The following is a 19,167-nucleotide window of genomic DNA, read 5'->3' as shown; positions in this document are numbered from 1 at the left end:
TAGCCTCTTTCAAAAATTCCTCCGCCCATTTGTTAGGCCAACCCTGCTTCTCCTTGTCAATTTCTATATCTTCTATCAAACACCCCCTTTCTCCACCAAACACCAACTCATCACCATCATTTTCCCCATTCTTCAGATCTGAGTTCATAACTTCAACAGTTTCTGCTTCTTTGTCTGCTAGTTCTCCATTAGTAGTTTTTAAACCTCCAAATCTTTCCAGAAAGAATTCCTTGAATTCAGACCAGTTTAGATAAGGATGGATTTCATAAATAAGATCGAACCAGTATTTGCCGGAAACCTCCAAACATCGCCGAACTATAGAGAGTAGTTGATTCGCTGGCGTTCGATTAAACTTCAAATATCTTTCAATGCGCTCTAACCATTCCTTTGGATCGTTACCATAAAAAATAGGTGGTTCCATCAAATCTCTTAGCATCGCAGTCATCTCCCTCAAAGTTTCAGTCATTTTCTCACAACTCTTCACAAATCTATCAGTAGCTTCTTCTGTATTTTCCATTGCGCCGCTTTAATGCATCTGGCAGGTCGGACCAATGATAGAAACCGGATATAGAACAGAAGTAAATATACTGATATATTGAAATGTAGAAGAAGAAATACAAGATCAATAAGGATAAATGGATAGAACTAATGTTCTAATCCCCCGGGAGAAAACCTCCCTCTGCTAAAGCAGCCACAAAACAATCAATAAACTATCTTTTTTTAGCTTCCTAAACCCTTTCCTCTTAAATACTAATGCTTATACCTAAAATGCCCTTTGCCCTATACAAGGCACCCCTTCTAGAACCTTCCTGCCACAAGGTTATACCGTTCTCTATCAGAAATTAATCTATGAAACTTTAGTCTTGAAGAGCTTGACAATCAATCCTTTGAAAAAAGATTCTTTCTTCAACAAGATCATAACCCACATTGTAATATTGTTGAGCCAATATTCCAATAACAGTATGTTGATGAGAAGCAACAGGAATCAAAGCCAAGCAAAACGCATCATTATTTATCTGATAGAACAAACTCTCTATATCCAACACCAATTCAGCCCCTTCACCAAAATGGAATGTAGCCACCGGAAAACCCACAAGATCTCTACTAACTATACCTTGGTAACACAACATATGTGTATCAAACATTAACACATATGTCTTCAAAAACCCATTAAGAATACTGTCCACTTTTTCCCTAATTACACCAAATGCAACTTCATTTATAAATGTCAATTCAGACCCAGAATCTATGATTGTCCCACCTTCTCCATTCCAATTTTTCTTGAATAAATCAGAATCAATTTCAAGTCTTTCTTCCCCTAAACTTATCCCTTCTAATGTTAAGTAGTAGAAGCCATTCATTATATCTATATCCGTGGAATACCCTTCCATTATAGCAGAATCCCCTAAAATTAACTGATTGAAAATGTACCTAGGATCATGAACATTTCCTATACAATAGGAGAATCTAAGTCCTATTTTATTCACAATACTTGTCCTAGAGTAACCAAGTCCGAGAACCCCACTTCCTGCCCCGCCTGCTTGGAGATTATTTTCGTGTCCGCAGCCCAAAACAACGTCGTTTAAGACCCCTACGCCGTCGTCTGGGGTGTTAAACGTGATTTTTTCGGTCCCGATGTGTCCTTTTGACGAGGATTTATCCATGTAATATATCTGATAAGTGCAATCCCCGGAGGGATCACATTGAGTGTTTGGGATGTGATTGCAAATGGAATCGTTGCAGGGTAAATTAAGGTAAGAAGAGGAAAGTGAAGGGTCGTAAATGGGAGTTTTCTGATGGAAACAATGTTGGCAGGGCTTACATTGTACCCAGAAGAGTTTACTTCCGGTGTCGAGAATGACTAATTGTGGAACCGGCGGCTGGCCGATGGATAAATTGACGAGGAAGCCGTGATCATCAACTTCCACTTTGGCTTGATAAGTTGTAGCATCTACTTGGAAATTTGTGTTTCTTTTTCTCTGCAAGTAGTTGAAACGTGCGAGTGAGTTGTTTAGGATACGGTCGGCTCGATCTTTTATGCCATGTATTGGGTTGTAAAAGGGAGAGATAATGGAATCTCGGTGAACTAAGTTAGTAACTAGTTTTCTGGGCTTTGTGGCGTTTGTTAAGCTTTGTACCAGAAAATACACTAAGACTAATGAATTCAGGATTGACATAGCTTTGTAAATAATTTTGTTTCTTTCTAGTAATTTAGTGGTATGGAATTTAAAATATCCCGAGGTTGAGCTAACATTGTGAAATTTGAGAATTTGGGGGAGTGAATTATATATATAGTTATTGTATCATACTTCAAATTGTGGAATTGGTTATGTATCACTTCAAGATTATTGGCAAGAAGTTTGAATAAATTATGGACATTAATGAATTAATATTTTGGTGTAAAGGATGTGTTGGATTAAAGAGTGGAAAAGATTTTTATGATAAAGCAAATTAGAATGATGGTGTAAAGAATGTGTTGAATTTTAGTGGCTTCATGTATCTTGTGTATCTTCCTTTGGAGATGCATAACAAACTATAATAGATAAAGGTTAAAATCTCTTTACACATTAGCATTTTTTTTAATATATTATGGAAAAGCTTTAATCCAAAAGAATGAGAACAAGGATTTCATATTAGAGTCTTTATGCCCCGAAATGTTAGTTTTTTTTACCTTATTTGGTTATTTGGTACAATGATCTACTAAAATTTATGAAATTTCAATCACGGGTGTTTGTTTACTTCATTTTCTCATTCGTTTGTCTTTTTATTTAAAATGGAAAATTTTAAATGTTTGATTAGTGATTTTCTATTTGCTTTTTATGCATGAAATTAGCTCTTTATATATGAAAATAACTTTTTGAAAAGCAGTTATTTTGAACGGCACAACAAACAGCAAATATTAAAGATTGGATAAATAACTGACCCTCAATTTGCATAGTAAGTTAACAATTCTGCTGAAAGCTTAAGGAAAAATACATATTTGTACCCCTTATCAATTTAATTTTTATTGATTATACTTTTGATTTTTTAAATGGATACGTTGAGCCTCTGCTTAATTATATATTTTTCAACACATTAAATCCTAATTTTTTAAATGGACATATTAAGACCTTGATCATTTATTTTTGAACGCATCAAGCTCTACTTAGACAATCCAGTGATATGTGTAATTCAAATTGCATTTAGCGCAAACAAAACTTTGAGTATATCACTATTTTAACACGTCAATTGACATATAGATTGTCATACCAGATATCTTTTTAACTATTTTATTTTAGAAAAATAGTGATATCATTTTATAATACTAAATGGAGTTTGAATTATTTGTATAACTTACACGTCAAATAAGAGCTTAATAATTTATAGGATGTATTACTCCTAGTGAGCCTTCGGGTTTGATCTCTTTGAGACTTGCAGATCTTTTGTCTCTAGATTTTTTCTTTTTAAACAAATTGGAGAAGCTTTAAGTATTCCATTGATACCATATTAGGCTAGGATTAACAACGAGTAGAGATTTTTCGTTCATTCTAAGAATCCATTCTAATGGGAACCGATAATCCAAAAAAACAAATTCTACACTAGACGGAAATAGGGAATATTTAATTCATTTGGGACGGGGAGTAAAATACCCTCCTCATCTCATGATGATTTGAGATTTCTTATAAATTTCTGAAATTATTAATAAAAAAATATATATAGTTTTTAAATATTAATAATATTAATTTTTACATTTAATAAATTTAATTATAACAGTAATTAAAAAAAATTATACAAATTATTTATATTTAACTAAAATTTTAAATCATTAGATTTATCATTCGTTAGTTTGATGCTTTATTTTATATAAATTTAATTTTTAATTAATATTTAAAATTAAATCAAAATATCTCTGAAATGCAGATGTAAATAGATTTTTTCCTGATTCATATATAAGAACAAGAACGATTTTTTTTTTTTTAAATATTTGAGGACAAGAATGAGGAACACCTCGCCCGGTTTTGAACTCTATATATCAAACCCTTCAATAGATGGGAATATTTTGGCTGAAGTCATATAAAGACATTAAATAAGAGTTATGTGTTTCATGATTGATGTTTGATGAAAGTATAAAACCTTGTGAAAAAAAAAATATATATATAGTAGTAATGAGACATGCGTAGCCTCGAAATTTATATATCATATTTCTATATAAGTATAACGTTTGGATTTCTTTGGAGTCATGTGTGCTAAATATAAAAATTAGATGAGAGGACTCAAAATTAGCATAATGAATGACACAAGATTTTGTTGGTAGATATAAAAGTTGTCAGAATATAAAAAATATCATAAACTTAATCAAGATCAATTAAAGCTCCAATATTATAAATATTAATTGAATATTTTTTTTATCAAATCACGAGATAATCTGGGATGGTCCGCACCACCATAACTGCACCTTTAACCTATGTCTACGTTCAGACTAATCTTTGTTCGCGTGCCTCAAATGAATGGAACAGCTAGTCCAAATATTTAAGATTTCTTTGTGTCCAATATGAAATTTTAACCCTAACTTTTGGTTAAGTATCCACCACATCCTTTGGTTATCTTAATTGAATATTAGAATAACAACAGCCGACCTAGCTCCATGTATAAAACAAGAAACATTAATCCTATCAAATTAAAATGCCTATGTATCATCGCTTGCCAACTCATACAAGCTCTGATGAAAACTCTTTGCACTTTCCTGTACATATCCAGCTCATTCTCGCTCCCTATATATAGCCACCAAATTAAACCCTAATATTCATAAACTCATAACTTCAACATTTTAACCATCAATCTCAACATCAAAGAAATGGGGAAGTTTTCCAATTTCATCGCCATTTCCATGATCATAACATTATCCAGTGCAATAGTATCCAACGCCGGAGACCCCGATATCCTCAAGGACTTCATTACACCTCTAATGGCAGTACCCACAAACATAACCAGCGACTACTTCACCTACACAGGATTCAGACAATTAGTAAATCTCAACATAACAGGCACTACTGCAATCATAACAAAAGCATCAATGAAAGAATTCCCAGCTCTCGAAGGCCAATCAGTATCAGTAGCAGCACTAATCTATCCACCTTCCGGAATTAATCCTCCTCATGTTCACCCTCGATCCGCCGAGCTTTTAATGGTTCTCCAAGGAGTTCTTGAAGTCGGATTTGTTGACACCACTAACAAGCTCTTTACACAGACACTTCAAGCTCCTGATATGTTTGTGTTCCCAAAAGGACTTGTGCATTTTCAGGTTAATACAAGGAGTGATTCTCCTGCTTATGCTCTTGGTATGTTTGGTAGTGCTAATGCAGGTGCTTCTTCTCTGCCTGTTTCTGTGTTTGGAAGTGGGATTGCTCCTCAGATTCTTGCTGAGGCTTTTAAAACTGATGTTCAGACTATCTCTAAACTTATTGCAGCTAATACTGTCAAGACTTGATCGGCATATAATAATTAGTTCAATATGTTATTCATTTTCGATTTAATAATTGTAATAATGATCAGCGGGGTGAAGCTATTAGCATGATTCTGTTGTTCTCAATTAACATGAAATGATAATTAATTACTTGTCTAATGATAATTAAAGTATTATTTTTCTCGTAATTAGTATAATATTTCTGTCCATTCAACATTCATGTGGTTTTAAGATAATTAACAAAAAAAAACATAGTTTTCCTATTAAAAAAGAAAAAGAAAATTAACATAGTTAAAACATAATTCTGTTATACATTATTTTGCTGATTTATTCTTTTAATGAATTTATTATTTTGAGTAGATAAATATTAAATATTTTTATAACCTGTAATAAATTTGTATTAAAACTAATAGAATATTCATGATTTAAGGTTAATTTAGGAAACATTTAACTGTTGGAATTATTCGGATCGCGGACCGAATAATTACTTTTTTGAAAGTAATGGCTTCCACCAAAAACGCTCATATGGTTCCTCAAACCCCTGCTAAATTCGCTAAGTTGTGAAGATTGTGAAAGGAGATAAGGGAATGCAAGATGACACACTAGGTCTAGTGGGACAATGCCGAAGCAATTGTGTGCCATATGGTCAAGATGTAGAATTTGTAACAAAAGTGCATTTTTACTGGTGGACTAGCGCAAGCTCAAAACTTCATTATTCTCTTTAATGTGTTGGAAAGATCGTTCACAACTCCAAAGTTTAGTCGTTTGTATACCTCAAGTTGGATTAAAGTCGGGATGCGTTACGAAAAGTTTGTAATTGTCAGGATGAATAGGTTGGACAGTACGCTTGTCACTATCGCTGCCTCTTGTTCTAGTATGTAGCTGAGATCATGTAAACTCCTTTACGTCCCTTGGTACAAGAGAACGTTTAAAAATTTTCAGTAAACAGTGCTTGATTGAGTGCTGTTGAGCGATTTCCGCAAGTGCACGGTATACGCTTGTAGTAATAAAAGATATCGATCCCACAGGGAACGTTTTTCGAACAAAACTTATTTACAATCGGCTAAATTTACTTTAAGGTTTATAATATGAAAAATCGTTTAATCGGTTTTGGTTTTGAAATTGCTAGAATGAGAATTAGGTTAGAGTATGAAGATGTTAGAAAATATCTGATTTAAGAATGAATTTGCAAAACAGGAACGTTTTAGTACTTTAGAAAAGTAAACAAGTATATTTGTTTGCATTAAGCAAACAAAACAACTTTAAACTTTGTACGAATTATAAAGATGAAATAAATGACGGAACCTCTAATTAATAGGCTTTGAACGCGACAAAACCCTTATCCGGGATAATTGCCCTTAACCAAATTAAAACTCTACCGAGATAATAATTTGCCTAAGTGTTCAACAAAGTTTCCTTGTAAAGATTTTGAATTAAACTACATTTTAATGAAAACACCAGCAGTCGCTTTAGTGGATTGGTTACCATAAGTGCTGCATAAAAATCTATCGAATAGAACAGACTTTATTAGATGAAATATAAATTGATACAAGTTTACAGAGAACATGGAGCATTGAATTCTTCGACGGTGTGCAAGTGAACGGGTTGTCAATCCTTTCCTTGGGTGTCGTTAGAGTTTGTCAGGCTCAGGGGCGAATCCTCTACTCAATCTTCTCGTTGAATCTTCGTAATAGAGATTGGGTCGGTCCACTACCAAAATGTAAACTAAACTGAAACAATGTCTAAACGCTACTGAATTTGTTATTATTTTGTAAACAATGTGTGTACATCATATTGCTTTTGAACAGAATCGAAATCTAACTTCTGAATCACTTGATTCGGAATTTCTGCATAAATTCTACACTAATCTCTTTCTTCTACACGTATAACACACTATTCATTCTGTCAACTCTCAATCAATACTTTATTTATAGATGTTGAAGAGTCATGATTGAAGTGTCGTGTCCGTTGTGAAGGATCGTGTCCGCTGCGAAAGGACGTCTTTAACGATCGCGTTTCGTCGAAAACGAAAGTGTGTAACTAGGCCTCTAAAATCTCCTGCTCGTACCGAGAATATTAAATTCTCTACCGAGAATGGGGGAGCATCAATTGTACTTCAGACGAAGGGAAGGAGAGGCTGAGGGACGCGTGTCGTGACCGTGAATAGTGGGGGCCGCGGTCGCGGCACAGAGCATTTTTCATTTCTTCGCTCTCGTTCGTGTCCTCGACTTGGCGTTATTAATTTTCGTCGTCTTCGACTCCTTTTGTAGGGCTTTTCTTCTATTTTTGAGCTCTTTTTACTCCTATTTGGATTTTACCAAATATTTATGTACCTTGCATGAAAGAAACATATTCGAGAGTAAAAGCTTTCTAAATGGTTATAAATATCATAAATTCGTAGCAATATTGATGTAATTATTGATGATATTTTAGGTATATTTTGGGCTTAACAAATCTCCACACTTAATCTTTTGCTAGTCCCGAGCAAAATTTCACTGAATTTATTCTCTAACTAATCTCTTTATGAAAATAAAACATATATCTCTGTATTACCTTTTAAATTAGTTAAGCCGAAAAGACTAACTTCGCATGGCAAATTTATACACAAAATATCAAACTAACTTAGTACAATATACGATATATCACTCGTCTTGTATTTTCAATTTGGAATTGAAGCATTCGGGACAATGTAAGCACGCATGTTATTGAGTCTTTCGTCTCAAGGTATTTCAAAGCAAAAAATTTCCTTTCCCAAACCTAAACTAATATATGAGATATATTATTTTAAATAAGTACTTGGGTTAATTATTGCTTAGTTACGCCCGAGATAAGGGTGGTCTTGATCGTAACTTTATACGTATTTTATTGCTTTGTGTTTGCTTAAGAGGTACCGACCATGCCATGGGTGGACGCAATCGTTACTTTAAACTTATACACGCTTATTATTATTATTTTTTAAACGTTCCTTCCATACCTCGATTTTGATAAGGGTGGTCGCAACCGTGGCCAAAAGTAAACGGTACTTAATTTTCTTCCCTTTCATACCTCGATTGTGATAAGGTTGGTCTCAATCGTGGCCAAAAGTTAAGAATTCAACTAATTGATTAATTAACATGAATTATAAAATTGTAACTTGGGAAAAAGAAAAACAGCACATTCGTCCTATATTGACTTAAAATTCAACATGTATTATGGCTAAAGTTTCCTTAAAAACTTCAATTGGTGTTAATGTAAGACGAAATCAAACCGAGCTAAAATTGTTAGTTCAATTTAATGCCTATAAACCTAATTGAAAACTTAAAATAAGATTTATTGTATCATGAATTTCATGATATAAAAATAGAGATTGAATAAAGAATTTTTTATTTAAAATACATTCACTCGAGACAATTTTACTTAAAATCGTATCGGAGATTCGTGAAAAATTTTGAAAAATATTCCCCGTATAGAAATATAATTTCTAACGATAATGATAACCTAAAAATAATCATATTAACTTATGATTAATTTTTAAAAATATATGAAAATGTGAAGTTAATAAAAATAGCGTTTTAAACAAGTTTATGTTGCAAAATACGTTGCATTTGTTATAAATGATTCGTTGCATTTGTTATTTGTGCTAGAAAAATGAAAATGATGTACATCTCCTCCCACACTTAAATTGGACCATGTCCTCATTGGTGCAAAAGCGAGATATCAAGAATAAAAGCACAAAAATTTAAGCATACGAAATAAAGATAGGAATGGTGCAAATGAAACATTCAACATAAAATTAAAAATTGAAAATTGTACCAAACATATGAAAATGAAAATTGTACCAAATTATAACAAGATAATAAAATTAAAGAAAACAACCTAAGCTTGAGGTGGGGAATCGGGAGGTGTAGGTGACGTCTCCACATTGCGGCGTCGGAAAAAGGAAAGCATCCGATGCCGAGTCGATCGATGTTCACGCCTCAAAAGGTTGAGGTTGTCATTCATCACCATATTGTTTTCAACCAAATCATCAATTCTTAAATTCATTTGACGATTGTTGGAATTGATTTGGTCCAAAATCCTCCGCAAATCTATCGGATCATCTGCCGCTTGAGGTGCTTGGGGTTGTGCTTGAGCCGGTGGTTCATCCTCCTCGCCTCCGCCTCTCCGCCGCCTTCGGTACCTACAAATTGAGAACTTGAAGCGCCACCACCCATAGTGCCACGAAGGTGAGCAATTCGGGTAGCATATGAAATAAAGACGGGAGGTCCTTGTGGAAGCAATAAATGAGCTCGCTCAAGAGCCGAGATGTCCAAAAGCGGAACATACCCACGGTAGGTGGACATGTCATAATCGGCCAACTCACCCCGTGCTCCCAACACAATAGCGGTGATAAAATTACAAAGAGGGATTTGAATGGTAGTAGCCCTCGAAGCAAGGAACAAATTATCAAATAAAATACCAATGCTATCAATCCGCAAGCCTTTAAGCAAACTATCCAAAACATACAAATCCCGAACCTGAATCTTGGAACTCTCAACATGACCAAACAAGGAGAAACTCAAATACTTATGAAAGAAGAACACACAATTGTCCTTAATCAACTTGCTTAAAGTGTTTTTCGAATTAAAATAGTCTTGGTCCGAAAGAGTTTGCCAAACCGCATCATTATCAAAATCCTTAGGCTTATCATAAAAATCAGAAGTAGGGAAACCAAACATATTGCCCATTGCTTCATAGTCAATGGTGTAAGGGATACCATTATTCCTAAAAGAAATTGAAGTTTTCTTCTTGTTCATGGTCAAAGTGACCAAAAATTCCACTACATATTCATTAATACGCGGGAAACGCATATTAACGAATTCTTGCCAACCCAAAGCTTCAATAAAGGCATCAATTCGAGTAGAGAAATTTAATGCTCTTACCGAATGGAAGTCTAAGAAGTGCATATCCACAAATTGGCGGTCGGCTTGAGAAAAATGTTTGAAACGAGCGGCTTCTTCATCCGAATAGATGTCAAAATAAGCTCCGCATTGAACCCGAAGGCGATTAGCTTCCGTAATAGCGGGCTTGTTACCAACACGCTTAGTCCTAACCATGGTGATGGTGTTTTGTGTTTTTAGGGTTTGAGAAGAAGAAGAAGAAGAAAAAGGAATTGAGAGAAAGAGTAAAGCTTGAAGATGAGTTTGGGGGTTTGAATTGGAAGTGATTGAAATAGAGAAGAGGATAGAAATTGGAGTGAATAAATTGGGAAGAGTAAAAGTAGATTTTTGGGGAAGAGTTTAGAGTAAGGGATTGGGTAAAAATAGAGGTGATATGAGGTTTGTGTAAGAGGTAGGTTTATATAGGGTTGTATAGGTAGGTGAGTAGGTAGAATAGGAATAGGAATAGGCAAAATTTGGTGGCAAAATCGGATTGAAAAGGGCAATTTATACGCGTGTCGCGACCGCGAATGGCAAAGCCGCGGCCGCGGCACGCGATGTTCAGGCAATTTTCGCCCTGAAATTCTGCCAAAGTTGCTGCTCATACCGAGAATTTAATAAATTCAAAAATGGCCTATTTTGGTGCCTTTTGACATGGTTTGTGCAATTTTATTGAGGAAATGGTTCCTGAACTTAATATTTAGTGTTCCTGCACTTAAAACTTAAATAATAAATTGAATTAAAGTATAATAAATTGATTATGAAGAATTAATGAAACTTAAATGTTCATTTATGCATATAAGTTAAGAGAACCATATTAAATGCATAATAAGTGCATGGTAAAACATATTTAATACATGAATTGAATTGATTAAATGAAAACCTAATGCATTGAAAAGAAATTGAGTTATAAATAAAATGTAGATATACGTGTGGAAAAATAGAAAACCATATTAGTTCAAGTGAATCCTTTTTATCTTAATTTGAGTAAGAGAAATTACTCATATGAAATATGCTAAGTATAGATAATGGATCAAATGGATAAAAATTAAGAATTGAATGAAATAAGATCTTTATTATTTTAACATATGTACAAGTAATGAAAACAAACTAATAATTAATACAAAACAAAATATATACAAAAAATAAAATGAAAAACATAAACTATTCTACATATTCATCTCTATCTAACGGGATATTTCTAGCATTAGTACGATCAATTTGAAACTGCACGAAAGTTTCACGTTCCGGTGCAGACAAAAATTGAGGCCCTGCTCGAAAGACACGTTTCACAAGTCCTTCGTGCTCGAGAAATTCATAGTCAATTGTCGGGAAGAATTTATCATCACTCCAGGGGATATCAATAGTACCCTTTGAACCGAGAATTATTCCACAGATTATATTGCCGAACCCAATCTTCTTATCTTTGGATCGAGAAGCGGCGACAAGACCTTCCATCAGAATTTTGGAAGAATCCACTGCATTTCCATGGAATATATCTCCAAGAACATATAAATCCGTGTCACGGACCACACTACTGAATGTGCGCCCGAATAAACTGTGACACAGAAATTTGTGTAAATACAGCATAGAGTTGGAGCGAAAAGAGTGATTATATGCGAGTTTTGAATTGAATCGCCAGAATCTAGTGAGCATTCTCCAAATGTCCGAGGATGTCATGTCTCGTCCAGGATGACGTTTGATTGTATCCCTCGGGGGAAAACCAAACCAAGCATGCAACTCAGGATAGCCGAAAGTGAAGATTTCGCCTTCTCGACGCAAACTAAGACGTACTCGTCGTTTATTAGTAAAACGCACGGTACAAAAGAATTCGAGTATCTAGTCGCCTATTATTGGAAATCGCATTTGGGCGAATTTTGTCCACCCTAAGCGCTCCATATAGCGGCTCATGTCATCACTAATGCCTAATTGGCTATTAAGAAATTCATCCATATACAACATTCCGGTGAAGAATTTGTAACGGTGATTCCAATAACGCCTACCTTCATCGTGACTGAAGATAGGAAAAGGCGCCCCATATCGCTTGGATAAGTCTGGGCGTTTGTTGATTGAGGCAGTATTGTGCCTAGATGGTTTGTTCTTGGTAGGCATGGTGCAAAGTTTGTGTTACTTTAGTAAAGAACGGTGTTTGCGAAGAAAATCCGAGTTCTGACAAAGATGAAAAGAATTGTAACAGAACTTGAATCCTCTAGGATTAATTTATAAGAGTTTAAATGAAAAGAGGTATCGTTTTATTATGAAAAGGTATAAATTGCACCTTTCGGAAATGAAGAAACTTAATGTTTCGTTTGCCAAGAGGTTCGTCGAAAGGGTTAGAGTGTTGCAGACCTGATAGTGCAGGAAACACGCGTGTCGCGACCGCGAATGGCAAAGCCGCGGTCGCGACACGCTGATTTCCTTGCGGAAATCAGGCGTCTAAGCTACCTCCCGATTCACGGTAGAGAATTTAAAATTCTCGGTATGAACAGAGAAATCCTAACCTATTTGGATTGTTCTAAAAAAAGAGGATTCTCGGCAGGGAATTCTAAATTCGCGGCAGAGAATTGCCTGAAACTTCAAATTCATCTTAATTTTCTAAAAATTAAATCTAAAATCATGAAATAGAAATATTTTATTCATTTAAATCATAACATAAAGTCATCTAATCATAAAAATGGCATTTTGAAAAAAATAAAATAAAATATAACAAAATAAAATAAAATAAATGAACAAAAAAAATATAAAAACAATAAAACAAAATAAACTGAGTAATTTATACGTTAGACAATCTTGTTACGAACTCAATTTCTAGTTGGGAAATATTTTCGTAATAGATTTTACATCGATTACCATTAACTTTGAATCGAACTCCGGTAGGACCTTCCAGTTCTAAAGAACCATAATCGAATGTTTTGACGACTAAATATGGTCCTATCCATCTGGACTTAAGTTTTCCTGGAAATAAACGAAGTCGTGAATTAAATAACAGCACTTTATCCCCAACATTAAAGTGTTTAACTTTAATTTTGGCATCGTGCCATTTTTTCACTTTTTCTTTATAAATCTTTGCATTTTCGTAAGATAGATGACGTAACTCATCTAACTCATTCAAATTGAGCAAACGTTTCTTACCTACTTGTCGTAAATCAAAGTTTAGTTCTCTAATAGCCCAATAGGCTTTGTGTTCTAATTCGACTGGCAAATGACATGCCTTCCCATACACTAAGCGGTACGGAGTCATTCCTATTGGTGTTTTAAATGCAGTACGGTATGCCCATAGCGCATTATTGAGTTTAGAAGACCAATCTTTTCTAGAAGATGAAACTGTTTTTTCGAGAATCCATTTGAGTTCTCTGTTTGATATCTTCGCCTGACCATTTGACTGAGGATGGTACGACGTTGATACGCGGTGGCGTACTCCATATTTTTTCATAAGCGTTTCAAAACTCTTGTTTATAAAATGAGTACCGCCATCACTAACGATAACTCTTGGACAACCAAATCTACAGAATATATCGTCAAGAAAATTAACGACAACTTTAGAATCGTTCGTCGGGGTTGCAATTGCTTCAACCCACTTCGAAACATAATCGACGGCAACTAATATGTAAGTTTTACCATTGGAAGGGGGAAAAGGTCCCATGAAATCTATTCCCCACATATCGAAGACTTCAACTTCTAATATGGTTGTGAGGGGCATCTCATCTTTCCTTTCTAGATTTCCTGTTCTTTGGCACTTATCACAACGAGTAATAAATGAACGGACGTCCTTAAACATCGTAGGCCAAAAGAAACCGCTTTCAAATATTCTAGCAGCTGTCTTGTTAACTCCATTATGTCCTCCATAAGAACTAGAATGACATTCCGATATTATGGATTCGTATTCATTTTCACCAACGCATCTCCTAATTATCCCGTCACCACAAGTCTTGAACAAAAAGGGATCTTCCCAAAAATATTGTTTAATATCGAAGAAAAATTTCTTCTTTTGTTGGAAATCTAATCCTTCCGGAACAATATTGGCTGCAAGATAATTAGCAATATCTGCATACCATGGTGACATGGCACTTTTTATTTGATAGAGGTGTTCATCAGGGAAATCATCTCGTATACCGGTAGTTTCACCTCTAGGACCGTTTTCATCTTCAAGTCTCGATAGATGATCGGCGACAAGATTTTCAACTCCCTTTTTGTCTTTTATTTCTATATCAAATTCTTGCAACAATAAAACCCATCTAATTAGACGTGGTTTTGCATCCTTCTTAGCAAATAAATATCTTAATGCTGCATGATCAGTATAAATAATAACTTTTGAACCTAATAAATATGACCTAAACTTGTCACATGCAAAAACTATGGCTAACATTTCTTTCTCAGTTATGGTGTAGTTTAATTGTGCACCAGACAGTGTGTGACTTGCATAATAAATGACATGAAGTTTCTTATCTTTCCTTTGACCTAAAACACATCCGACAGCTAAATCACTTGCATCACACATAATTTCAAATGGTAGATCCCAATCGGGTTTAGCAATAACAAGTGCACTGACTAAAGCTGTTTTCAATGTTTCGAACGCTTTAACGCATTCTTCATTAAAATCAAAGGTTGAATCTTTAATGAGTAAATTAGTAAGTGGTTTGGAAATTACAGAATTTTTTTTAATAAATCTTCTGTAAAAACCAGCATGTCCTAAGAATGATCTTACTCCCTTAACAGTAGTTGGAGCGGGTAATTTCTCTATTACTGAGGTTTTTGCTCTATCTACTTCTAATCCTTTTTCAGATATTTTGTGACCTAGAACAATTCCTTCGTCAACCATGAAATGACATTTTTCCCAGTTTAATACCAAATTTGTTTCTTCACACCTAGACAAAACTTTATCCAAATTTTCTAGGCACGAATCAAAAGAATCTCCATAAACTGAAAAATCGTCCATAAAAACTTCCATGATATCTTCAATGAAATCATTAAAAATTGCAGTCATACAACGTTGAAATGTTGCAGGTGCGTTACATAGACCAAAGGGCATTCTTCTATATGCAAATGTTCCGTAAGGACATGTGAAGGTTGTTTTATCTTGGTCATCCTGGTAAATGTATATTTGAAAGAATTCGGAATAACCATCAAGAAAACAGTAGAAAGCATGACCAGCTATCCTTTCGATCATTTGATCAATGAAAGGAAGAGGAAAATGATCTTTCCTAGTTGCTTTATTTAAATTTCTATAATCTATACAAACCCTCCAACCAGTGGTGGTTCGCGTAGGTATTAATTCACCTTCTTCATTCCTTACAACTGTTATGCCTCCCTTTTTAGGTACACAATGGATTGGACTAACCCATTCACTATCCGAGATAGGGTAGATGATTCCATTGTCCAGAAGTTTAGTAATTTCATTTTTTACTACTTCTTTCATGTTCGGATTTAGGCGTCTTTGCCTATCCGCTTTAGGTGGCTTATCTTCTTCTAAATGAATTCTATGCATTACAATACTTGGATTAATACCTTTTAAGTCTGAAATTTGCCAACCCATACTTCCTATCCTATTTCTAACAACTTCTTTCAATTTCTCTTCTTGGACTTATGTTAATTTGTTAGAGATAATAATAGGTAGAGAATCGCCTTCGCCTAAGAAAGCGTACCTCAAATGACTTAGTAATTCTTTAAGTTCTAATTTAGGTGGAACTACAATTGAAGGCGGAACTGGTCCATCTTCTCGAATCAAAGGTTCTGGGTCCTTATCTTCTAGTTCCTCACTCATTATAGGTTCTATTATTTCTTCTTTTTGAACAATGTCATTTACACATTCTTCAATTAAATCAAGTTTCATACAAGCGAAATCTTCCATAGGATATTTCATTGCTTGGTTCATATCAAACTCAATCTTATCATCTCCTATTCGTAAAACTACTTTCCCTTTTGACACATCAACTAGAGCACGTCCCGTGTTCATGAACGGTCTACCAAAGATTAGCGGACAATTTACATCATAAGCAAAATCTAAAATAACGAAATCGGTAGAAAAAATAAATTTGTCAACTTTAACTAAAACATCCTCAATTATACCGTATGGTCTTTTAGTGGTTTGATCCGCTAATTGTAAAACCATATTGGTACGTTTGATGTCTTCTTCTAAGCCTAACTTATTAAAAATAGATAATGGCATCAAGTTAATGCTTGCTCCTAAATCACAAAGACAACTTGGGAATTCAATATCTCCCAATTTACATGGAATGGTAAAACATCCGGGATCTTTGAGTTTTGTGGGCAAATTGCTTGACACAATCAAACTGCAATCTTCAGTTAGTGAAATGGATGAAATTCCTTCCCAACTGATTTTCTTTGAAATTAAATCTTTGAGGAATTTACCATAATTGGGAATTTGCGTAATTGCATCCATAAACTTCAAATTAATATGCAAATTTTTAAGTTTGTCTAAAAATGTTAAAAGTTGTTTATCATAGTCCTTGTTGCGGACTTTTTGTGGAAAAGGTGGTTTGGGTACAAAAGTTTTTGTACTAGAGTCAATTGGTGCATCTTTTTGTTTTAATGTATCCTCTTTGGGCTTCGATAAATCAGTTCCAGGTAAAGTCGAATTTCCGGGCATTTCCGGGCCTAAGTAGTTTTTCCCTGAACGAAGAGTGATAGCCTTAACATGCTCTTTCGGATTTTCTTCCGTATGGCTTGGAAGACTTCCCTCTTTGCGGGATGGAATTGATTTAGTGAGTTGTCCAATTTGAATCTCCAAATTATGGATGCTAGATGATTGGTTTTAATAAGCTGATCGAATTTATTCTCGATCCGTTTAAAACCATCGTCGTGATTACTTATTTTTCCGCTCATAGCATCAATGAATTTGTCGATTTTAGAAGATAAAGTGCTAATCGTGTCTCTGGATTGATTTTGATAATTAGTAGTACGATTTTGATTAGCATTAGCATTATTATTATCTCTCCAGTTAAAGTTAGGATGATTTCTCCATCCAGGATTATATGTATTGGAATAAGGGTTATTATTTTGGTTTTGTCCTTGGACAAAATTTACCTGTTCAATTTCACTCATACCTTCGTAATCCACATCCGTTTGGATTGGTTTACCATTAGAATCACACGGTGCCATAAACCTATCAATTTTGTGCGATAAGGCAAAAAATTGGGCTTGCAACATCGCTACTGGATCAAGGTTCACTATACCTTTAACTGATGATGTTGTTGAGGATGATGGTTTCGCAGATGGTAGGTGTCCACGTTCCGCGGGCCACATACTGCTGTTGATTGCCATCTCCTCCAAAAGTTCTCTTGCTTGGGCAGATGTTTTCTTCATGAATAACCCTCCAGACATAGCGTCCAATGAACCTCTAGTTGTAGGATTTAGTCCATTATAAAATGTTTGCATTAAAAGTTCAGCGGGCAATTGGTGGTGTGGGCATAAACGTTGAAGTTCTTTAAAACGTTCCCAAGCCTCATAAAGAGTTTCACTATCATTTTGAGAAAAAGATGTTAACTCTTTAATGACTCTTGCGGTTTTTGCTAAAGGAAAAAATTTTGATAAAAATGCTTGGGCTAATTGCTCCCAAGTCTCAAATGTTGTGGCTGGCATAGAAGTTAACCACTCTTTGGCTCGATCCTTCAAAGTAAAGGGAAAAAGGTAAAGATTGATTGCTTCTGCAGTCACATTTGGTATTTTAAAAGTGTCGCAAATTTCTAAGAAATTTGTCAAATGGGTATTAGGATTTTCGTTAGGTAACCCGTAAAATGTTACATTATTTTGCAACATATTAAGCAACGCATGCTTAATTTCAAATTGGTTTGCATTAATTTGGGGTCTAACTATACTGTTTGTTACACCGGCCACTCCTGGCCTAGCGTAATCCATAAGTGTGGCCATAAATTCTGGCTCGGTAATTTTAGTTTTTATTGGGGTTTTGTTTTTCTTTTTCTTTTCTTTCTTGTTCTTTTTAAGAGTTCTTTCAATTTCTGGGTCAATAGGATCTGGTAACGTGCCTGAACTTCGAGAACTGCGCATGAACTTGAAATTTCGCACGAACCGAAACTACCTACAAAACAGAATTGGTAAAATAAATATGTTAATAATTAAAAATAAATAAAATGTAAAAGTTTGAATAAGTATGAATAAACCTAGATTCGTAATAAAACACGAAAAATTTAAAAATTTGTCAAAAATTTTGGCATTCCCCGGCAACGGCGCCAAAAACTTGGTGAGCGATTTCCACAAGTGCACGGTATACGCTTGTAGTAATAAAAGATATCGATCCCACAGGGAACGTTTTTCGAACAAAACTTATTTACAATCGGTTAAATTTACTTTAAGGTTTATAATATGGAAAATCATTTAATCGGTTTTGGTTTTGAAATTGCTAGAATGAGAATTAGGTTAGAGTATGAAGATGTTAGAAAATATCTGATTTAAGAATGAATTTGCAAAACAGGAACGTTTTAGTACTTTAGAAAAGTAAACAAGTATATTTGTTTGCATTAAGCAAAGAAAACAACTTTAAACTTTGTACGAATTATAAAGATGAAATAAATGACGGAACCTCTAATTAATAGGCTTTGAACGCGACAAAACCCTTATCCGGGATAATTGCCCTTAACCAAATTAAAACTCTACCAAGATAATAATTTGCCTAAGTGTTCAACAAAGTTTCCTTGTAAAGATTTTGAATTAAACTACGTTTTAATGAAAACACCAGAAGTCACTTTAGTGGATTGGTTACCATAAGTGCTGCATAAAAATCTATCGAATAGAACGGACTTTATTAGATGAAATATAAATTGATACAAGTTTACAGAGAACATGGAGCAT

The 19,167-nt window shown here is 34.5% G+C and overlaps 2 protein-coding genes and 1 non-coding gene across 3 annotated transcripts; 2 read left to right on the top strand and 1 right to left on the bottom strand.

Moving 5' to 3' along the window:
- Window positions 1–697: 697 nt before the first annotated feature.
- On the bottom strand, window positions 698–2,177 carry LOC136219049 (aspartic proteinase CDR1-like). The gene has a single exon (XM_066006273.1). The coding sequence runs from the start codon at window positions 2,175–2,177 to the stop codon at window positions 858–860; it is 1,320 nt and encodes a 439-aa protein (XP_065862345.1). The 3' UTR covers window positions 698–857.
- A 2,642-nt stretch (window positions 2,178–4,819) lies between these two features.
- On the top strand, window positions 4,820–5,467 carry LOC136213272 (germin-like protein 9-3). The gene has a single exon (XM_066002818.1). It carries the CDS (start codon window positions 4,835–4,837, stop codon window positions 5,465–5,467), a length of 633 nt encoding a protein of 210 aa, XP_065858890.1. The 5' UTR covers window positions 4,820–4,834.
- A 12,285-nt stretch (window positions 5,468–17,752) lies between these two features.
- LOC136215931 (small nucleolar RNA R71) lies at window positions 17,753–17,859 on the top strand. The gene has a single exon (XR_010682932.1). It is a non-coding gene; the product is annotated as a small nucleolar RNA R71 (small nucleolar RNA).
- Window positions 17,860–19,167: the final 1,308 nt, after the last annotated feature.

This window comes from Euphorbia lathyris, chromosome 1, assembly GCF_963576675.1.
Source record: "Euphorbia lathyris chromosome 1, ddEupLath1.1, whole genome shotgun sequence".
Taxonomy (NCBI): domain Eukaryota; kingdom Viridiplantae; phylum Streptophyta; class Magnoliopsida; order Malpighiales; family Euphorbiaceae; genus Euphorbia; species Euphorbia lathyris.
The sequence above is the reverse complement of the archived record's forward strand: the minus strand, read 5'-3'. Positions and strand labels throughout refer to the sequence as shown.

What these genes read in the sequence shown, in the direction of transcription:
- LOC136219049 (XM_066006273.1), bottom strand. Translation starts at nt 2,177, where the DNA reads ATGTCAATCCTGAATTCATTAGTCTTAGTGTATTTTCTGGTACAAAGC.
- LOC136213272 (XM_066002818.1), top strand. Translation starts at nt 4,835, where the DNA reads ATGGGGAAGTTTTCCAATTTCATCGCCATTTCCATGATCATAACATTA.